Below are 8,367 nucleotides of genomic sequence, written 5' to 3'. Positions count from 1 at the left end.
TAATTTTGAAAAGCTGTAACCGGATGTTGTCATCTCTTCACGCAAATCTCGCAGCCTGAACTTCCGTTGCAATCAGCTCCTCCTGTGCAGCGCTCCCAACAAACAATTTTCGAGCTGTCTGAACGAACTGATAATGTTGTCCTACATCATCGGGGTGAGTACGGTTCAATGCACATTTATTTGTTTATATACATACATTTAAAACCCGCAGCCTTGCTCAAAGCTAGCATTAGCTAAAACACTCAGTTTTTCCACATAACGTCCAGTCGGCCTCCCCGCAGGAATTTGCGTGACTCACTTGTCCTGTTGGGGATTAAACTAAGATGACTTTTAGCTCTGACGACGCCCCGCAGGGCTGCTGTTCAGCCTGAAGCTAATGCTAGTGGATACTCTGCTGTTTGACCTTCATCTCACAGCTGATCCGAGGCGGCTTTGATGGCATCATCAACCTCATCTTCAGGCTGTTCTTCTCCAAGAGGAGACCTGCCATCACCTTGGAGGATCCAAACATCAAATATGCGCTCAGGCTAATTGACAAACAGGTAAGCAGAGAACTGTGCAGCAACTCCTCCTCCTGTCTGCTAATGCATAACACCTAATTATGTACCATCCTTGCTCTGTAGGCTCAGTTTGAAGAACAGGTTTTCTATTTTTTTTTTTTTTTACTCAAATCTTTATTAAACACATGTAGAAAACATTTACAAATTCAAAAAATTTGGTAATAAGTAAGATCAATGTGATATAAGAGGGAACTAAATGTATTTATAGAGCAGATGTATACAAAAAATCTGATAAGGGGAAAAAAAAAAAAAACTTTTTTTGTTTTTAATCTAAAAACATTAAATTGGGAGCCAGACTTAAATTAAGTTTCCCGGTTTTGGAAGATGGTGTAATGAGAACAATACCAAATCACTCTGAAAAGGCTGAAAATGTAAAGTTATTTTCCATAGTGTGTATTACTAAATATTTAAAACAAAAATGTTTTCATATTTTACTTTTTTGGTTTAAAATCTACAGATGTCCTGTTATTTGAATTTCTAGATCAGGTCAATAACAAACTTGTAAGAATCACAGCAGCCGCAGGTAACATTAGGGCTTAACCAGGTAATCTTTATAAAGAACCTAAAAGACATTTCCTTATATCTTTTTTACTCACAGCACCATTAACACAGCGTGCAGTTTTATTAATAGTTGCAGATTATTTGTTCAATTTTTTAAATAGGGAACTGTATCTGCTGCAGATGCAGCCTCTGTGTAGTAAAGGCCAATTTATGCTCCTGATGCATGGCCTCTGGAACCGTCAAATCTGTCTCTGTGCACGACCACACCCCCCGCGCAGAGGCTCTGCAACTGTTGTCACACATCTCAAAAAAATCCTGACTATGCATTGGACGGCTGCAAACCTGCACAGACTTCAAGCGGAAGTGCCTAGACAAAAAGCAGCTGTGATTGGTCCTTGGTACGCCTTTCCGGCTGTCTGTTTGGTCTTCCTTCTCGATTCAATGCCGGGGCGCGCCGTTTTTAACAACCGAGAAACAATGGAAAACTACAATGAAAGGTTAATCGAGAAGGTTCTGAAGTACAACCACTCGTACGATGCCTTTAACAAATAAGATGCCAAGGTCTCAGCCAAAACGAAGTTCTCGTGACCATCTGCTGAAGTTTTCACGAGTTCTCGAATAGGCTCCCCCTCGAGCTTTGGCGGGAAACTGCTATGTGTCCCTAGAAATTCCAGACTGGTTGCAGGGGCTATGCTTCTGATGCATAGCCTCTGCAAAGGTTGAATCTGTCTCTGTGCACAACCACGCCCCCCGCGCAGAGGCTCTGCAACCGTCGCCGCACACCTAAAAAATAAATCCTGGTCACAAACCCGCGCAGACCTCAAGCGGAAGTACGCAGACAAAAAGCAGCTGTGATTGGTCCTTGGTATGCCTTTCCGGCTGTGTGGTCGTCCTTCTCGATTTGTGCCGGGGTGCACCATTTTTAAAAACCAAGGAACAACTACAACAAAAGGTTAATTTATATAAAGATGCCATTGTCTCTGCCAAAACAAAGTTCTTGTGACCATCCGCCGACGTTCTCACGAGTTCTCGAATAGGCTCCCCCTCGCGCTTTGGCGGGAAACTGCTATGTGTCCCTAGAAATTCCAGACCGAGGTGCAGAAGCATACCAGCAAAACTGGTTCGCTACCAGACCCAAGTGACATTTGATGTGTGCAGTTGCAGAAGTCTGATCTGCCCTTAAGAGCTCAGAAAAAATATCACTTATAGTTGAATAAGTTAATCTTAAACATTGATTAAACACAGAGGTTGGATTGTAACCTTGCATTATTATCACTACACTAGATGGCATTTTATTGAACTCTACAGCAGGAAGTTTCAGGTATCTGGTAATGATATTAAAATTATGATTAACCATTAAACATCCAACCAACCCAGTCGATTAAAAAGAGATTTGTTATTGTTTGATCTATTACTCGTTTGATTATCAGTGTGGTAAGAAAATATGTCTGTTTGATTGACAATGGATGTCCTGCCTTTTCAACATTTGAGTCTTTTCAGCATAATTGCTGAAATTATTTTGTCGTTTCTTTTAGATTGTGAGTCACGACACCAGGAAGTTCCGCTTTGCTCTGCCTTCTCCTAAACACATCCTCGGCCTGCCCATCGGTCAGTATGAGCTCTGCAATGGACACATGAAACATCTGGTATCTTGAATAAAGGACATATTTATAAGGCCAGAGTATTGCAACAGACTCACACAAAGTAGTTCTTAAGATGTAGAAAGAAAAGGACACATTTATAAAAAATAAAAAAAAAGAAATCTTAATTTTTATTGTTCAGTTTAACCACTTTTCACATTTGCTGGGTGAGTTTTTATTAGCCAATCACTTCCACAGAGTTGAACTCCTTAAAAATCTTCTTTGGATGGTTGGAAATCATCATCTTTGCATAATACTGCCACCACCATGTTTTATTGTTAGGATATTTCAGGAAATCTTAGTTTTTCTTCCCCCACAGCATGCTTTGTGTAGGCTGGAAATATCAGCTTTGATCTCCTCTGACCAGACCTGCTCTTCTACCTGTTTGCTGTTCCTCATGCATGACTCTATACAATCCTTAACCAGTGATTTACATTTTTTTTCTTTAGACAAAGGCTTTGTTCTCACCGCTGTTCCATCGTGTCATGTTTTTCTACTCTGCTCATGCTGAAATTATCTGTTCTAAACATCAGAAACTATCTTTAGGCTATTATTGAGGCATATTTGTGCACAACTAATGGTTCTCTTGAGACAGAGTTCCTCCAATCTGGGATATAGTATTAATATTAGAAAAGACTGGAGCACAGCTGGTTGTCTATTTTCACTCAGTCACCAGAGACACATTCCAGTGTCAAAGATGCTATTGGTCTCAAACAGTTGAACACATAAACACACCTAGAAGCAAAGAAAATGTGGATTTATTGTTATTGATAATGTCATCATAATAATTTCCAAACATTTTTTTTTCTCATATCGAGCAATGCCAGTGGAAAACCTTTCCGTTTCCGAATGACGGCCAGAACGTTTTACCTGACCTCTCTACTGTTTTCTTTGATCTCTGAAACAGAACATGTGGATTTATAGTTAGACAGAAGGTGGACTCTGTTCCCTTATTTTAGGGTATCTTATTAAGGCAGGACTTCAAACATAAACAATTTATAAATTCTTATCTGTAAAAACTTTAAAAACCTCACATCAAATCCTGGGAATCATCAATCTTTTTGCAATTAAGCTCAAAAGCTTTTTTATATCAAATTATAAAATTTAATATGCATCCCCGCTCTCTCCCCCTCCCAGGCCAGCACATCTATTTGTCTGCAAAAATAAACGGATCTCTGGTCGTCCGCCCGTACACGCCCGTCTCCAGCGATGATGATGAAGGCTATGTGGACCTGGTGGTGAAGGTACATTTCAGACGTTTCTCTGCCTCCATGTTTTACTCAGAGTATTTGAATGTCTTCTCTCTGTCGTTCTGGCAGATTTATTTCAAAGACGTTAATCCGAAATTTCCAGAAGGGGGGAAGATGAGTCAGTATTTGGAGAGCCTGAAGATCGGGGACACGATTGAATTCAGGGGCCCCAGTGGGCTTCTGGTCTACAAAGGCAAAGGTGAGATCGACTTATTAACACCAACGTTGTTAAGTAGTCCTAAAGTTGATTTGATCAGTTTCCATTCACACACAGGTGTGAAAATTTTTCGTTTTAGAATAAGATAATCTGAATTTCAAAAAAAAAAAAAAGCTGTTTTTAATTCAAATTTGTATCATTATGCTGCCCAATTTCTTAAGATTAAACTTTTGGATTATTTTATTTTATATTTATACTTTGGGACCTAAACAAAAATACTTCATATCCCTGAAAATCTGGAAAAAGATCTAGGATTTCCTTTGATAATTTTTTATTAATCCACAGTCTTTCTCATTTAGACCAATTTAATTTAAGACTCTGTTTCAACATTTTAGCGCTATGTATTTGGAATGAATGCATGTCCAAAAATCCACAAAGTTCATTTTAGTTCTAGTGCGATGTTTAACTTCAGGTTTAGTTGGTACTGTCTCCTACGGAAGAGGATTAGGGCCACCAGCTGTGTCTCATAAACGTATGTAAATGAACCACACCATCAGCCAATCACGCGCTACTTTTTTTTCATCCAATCAAAGCATTTGTTGCAAATACTACACGCTGTTTAATGAAAAACTACCAAAAAGGAGGATTGGCAGAAGTTTAAAAGGTAAAAGATTTAGCTAAAACTTAATGTTAGGTGAAATAAACTCTTTGATTTTATACTTTTTATACTGTACACATATGCTTACTGCCATTTTGTGTAGTATTCATTCCTCAAGACCTGGTTGTCCTTGCTCTGCATGTTGTAAAGGTTTTCCTTCATTCTTAATATTAGATTTAAAAAGTGAAGCAATCATAACATACGGCAGGGTAAGACTGTTAATCCTCCACTTGGGCAGTTTTTCATTAAACCGCATGTGGTATTTGCAACAAATTAGTAGAGTGTGACTGGCTAATGGTGCGGTTCATTTAAATACATTTATGGAGTCGAGAGGGCAGAGACAGTCGAGCGAGCAGGAAACAGCAGAGTGCACAGCTGCTGTTAAGCACGTACAGAGATGGAACCGAGCATGAGGACAGTGGGCTGACAGATTGGTGCCCGCATGCTCAAAGTAATGTCACAATGATTACACCATAGTCACCCTGGTTCTTAAAGGGACAAAACAGCCTAAATATATCACTATAGGATCTATTTTTGTGTTTTTAAACAAACAAAATAAAGCTATTATGGAAAATGAGCCGAATTTAAAGTAATTTTATTTTGTAATGTCACAAGATAAAGAGCTGATCTAAGTTGTTACAGATGGTGAATTAGCATTAAAATAGCAGCATAACGCACTCTGAAAAACAGTTATATTAGCTTGTTCTGTCTTTTGCTGAATCCACAGGTTAGACCAAACTAACTTAGTTTTCTTTTCTCAACTACCCAGATTGTTAAAAATGTTAGAAACCTGTAGTTTAAAGAAGGCAAGTCACATATTTTTTTATTAAAGTTTTAATTGCATTTATAACCTGTGTAAAATACTTTGGTCTAAAAAGTACAGAATACCAGAAACTCAGTTGTAGGAGTATGATAAAGTGAGGGATTGCTGTGAACATTGAGGCTCATGCTGACATTAGCTTCATTGTTAACATCTGGTTTGGTCTCTGAATCTGACTGCTGAAGTCTCAACTTTAATCTGAACCTGTTGTCTCTGCAGGAGTTTTTGCCATTCAGCCGGATAAGAAATCTCCAGCTGTGACCAAGACAGCCAAACATGTGGGGATGATTGCTGGAGGAACAGGTGAGGTAGAAAAACTCAGATCTGAACCATTTTCAGCTGAGATCTTTCCTTGTTGAGTTTAAGCTTCTGTTTGGATCTCATTGCTTTTGTGATTGTCATTACAATCAAGCCCTCGTTCTGTTAGTAAGGAAAGCAGTTTAAGATTATTTGAGTTTTTTGATGTGGTGCATTGGTTTATTAGAAGCATAAATAAGGCAGGACGAAGGCCTGTTTTCACCTCTTTGCAAATTGGTCATGTGTGATTTAATACTAAAACTTCAGGCACTAAAATAAATTCTTATGCTACGTTCACACGGCACACGATTTCAGAAGCAAGAAAGAACCTGCTGGTTCATTTTTGTTGCTTGTACACGTCAAGGTCAGACGCTCCTCTTGAGCATCTTTGATGCTTCTGCAGCTCGTCCAGTAAAGTGTGTTGATGCGTCGGATGCTTCTGCTCCTTTGTTCAATGACAGAGAGCGGCTTTGCTATATTTGCTGTGATCAGTGGGTAAAAAGTAGTTTTTAACATATTTTTAAGCAAGGAAGTTCACCTGAAATCATCGTCTATGCAGTCAGTTTACCAAGATTATGATCCTTCCTTAAATATTATTTTGCTGTCGCAGCTGGCAGGGCGTTGTCACTGGGTATCTTTAGCAGCAGCTGCCTCAGGCCCGGTCGCTGCTTGGGGGTTTTCCCCTACTGTTCAAGGCGGCTGGAAGTAGATGTTGGGAGCTTTTCAGCTATCTGGTACAAACTGCAGGCGACAGAATAATAAAAGCGAACATATTTTGCTGTCAGGTTTTGACATTTAAAGCCCATTTCGGCATTAATAAACTGTTTCAGTGGAGTTATAGCGATCTTTGCTGTCGTCTGTCTCTCTGCCAGCTCCCAGATCAGCTTCTCTGATTGGTTGATGTGAAGTGTCGAGCATCAACAATTACATTTTTTTCTAAATCGAGCCTCTGCTGCTCCAGAACCTTTTGATGCACATCAACCATAGACTTTGCATGTAAAGCGGCTGTGAACGTAGCATTAAATAGAAATATATTTGCCTGCCCTGGAAGTCTCACTTACCATTGGACCTTCCTTGGGATTCTTTTTATTTGGTTTGATTCTGCAGAGCTTATATGCAGAGTAATATGTGAGGAAGTGACGGGCATCGTCTCTGGTTAGATAATCAGAGTTTGATCAAAAACAAGTTCCTCATAACAGATCAAATCGACAGACTCTTTCAGTATAAAAACAGCCCAAATGATAGTGATTATACCAGCCTGTGTTTTCTTCAGGGATCACCCCCATGCTGCAGCTGATCACTGCCGTCACAAAGGATCCTCAGGACAAAACAGTGTGTCACCTGCTGTTTGCCAACCAGGTGAGGTTCATAAACCTGAATCACTAGATGTCTGTCCATCCAGAGAGATGCTATCAGATGTGTAAAAACACACTACTGTGTCCACAGACTGAGAAGGACATCCTGCTGAGAGACGAACTGGAGGAGGTTCAAGCCAACCATCCAGACCGATTCAAGCTGTGGTACACAGTAGACAAAGCGCCTGAGGGTAAGTCCTGGGACATTTTTTCCTCCCCTCAATTCTGCAGCCTTCTCCTTTCTTATAGTAGTGATAGATAAAAGTTGCTGCTTTTAAATCCATGTTAAATATTGGCAAGCCGTGTTTTGAAAAAAATGAGAACCATTTAAAATGTTTGTTTATTGAATCTGAAAAGAGTCCATTACCTGAAACAAGAAACTTCCCCCGGTTAACTGTTTAATTTCCCCTTAATTCTACTAAAATTCAGTTATTTAGGTGACATGCATTCTGGGGAGAAAAAAAAATAAATTTCACCAAATGTTCTCAATGTAGCCATGTAGCTTTGCCCCAATAGATTATAGAAATTGATATATTTAGCTAACTGCACAGGAAGTAACAAAAGTTGTTTCTGCATTTTTCAAGAAATATTTTAAAGTTGCACCAAATTATTCCCAAAACTTCAGTTATACTAATAAGGACTTTTTTGGGGAGAAGCATATAGAATTTTAACATCAAGTTTTAGATCTTGACCTTTAAAAGCCAGTATAGTTTCAATTTGATAAGAAAAAAAAACTAGAAATGTTTAGATTTTTCAGAATAAAATTTAAATATTGATTGTTGTGGCTGTAGTTCCTCTTTTTCACCAGCAGGTGATGCCAAACAAAGCATCTCATTTTGACTTTTCTGTTTCCAGACTGGGAGTACAGTCAGGGCTTCATCAATGAAGACATGGTGAGGGAACATCTCCCACCTCCTGGTGACGACACGCTCATCCTGATGTGTGGCCCTCCACCAATGATCCAGTTCGCCTGCAACCCCAACCTGGACAAAGTGGGCTTCTCACAAAGCCGCAGGTTCGCCTTCTAGACGTCCGTCCGCCCGCTTGGAGGAAGAGAGGTTTGGATATTTAAGGGCCTCTAGCTATTATTTTTGCACAGTTTCAACCATATTTATGGCTTATTATCCAT

At 39.4% G+C, this 8,367-nt stretch overlaps 1 protein-coding gene across 2 annotated transcripts; it reads left to right on the top strand.

Moving 5' to 3' along the window:
* On the top strand, positions 1 to 8,331 carry LOC119781027 (NADH-cytochrome b5 reductase 3-like). Of its 2 annotated transcripts, none has more exons than XM_038281324.1 (9): positions 1 to 154; positions 417 to 542; positions 2,597 to 2,669; positions 3,839 to 3,945; positions 4,021 to 4,150; positions 5,806 to 5,889; positions 7,157 to 7,242; positions 7,330 to 7,429; positions 8,094 to 8,331. In XM_038281324.1, the coding sequence occupies exons 1-9, from the start codon at positions 134 to 136 to the stop codon at positions 8,264 to 8,266; spliced, it is 900 nt and encodes a 299-aa protein (XP_038137252.1). In that variant the 5' UTR covers positions 1 to 133; the 3' UTR covers positions 8,267 to 8,331. The 2 variants fall into 2 exon arrangements, with proteins under 2 accessions (XP_038137252.1, XP_038137253.1); XM_038281325.1 differs by lacking the exon at positions 8,094 to 8,331 and adding an exon at positions 7,515 to 7,564 and having other exon boundaries at positions 7,330 to 7,474.
* The last annotated feature ends 36 nt before the right edge of the window (positions 8,332 to 8,367 follow it).

The sequence above is a fragment of the Cyprinodon tularosa genome, unplaced genomic scaffold, assembly GCF_016077235.1.
Source record: "Cyprinodon tularosa strain WSP-4 unplaced genomic scaffold, ASM1607723v1 ctg17, whole genome shotgun sequence".
In the NCBI taxonomy this organism is placed as follows: Eukaryota; Metazoa; Chordata; class Actinopteri; order Cyprinodontiformes; family Cyprinodontidae; genus Cyprinodon; species Cyprinodon tularosa.
This window is presented reverse-complemented; position numbering and strand designations above follow the sequence as displayed.

Bases quoted from the DNA above. Each gene is read 5' to 3' on its own strand.
- LOC119781027 (XM_038281324.1), top strand. From the start codon at position 134: ATGTTGTCCTACATCATCGGG. The intron at 543-2,596 runs GTAAGCAGAGAA...CGTTTCTTTTAG, and splicing joins TCAGGCTAATTGACAAACAG to ATTGTGAGTCACGACACCAG. The intron at 5,890-7,156 runs GTGAGGTAGAAA...TGTTTTCTTCAG, and splicing joins GATGATTGCTGGAGGAACAG to GGATCACCCCCATGCTGCAG.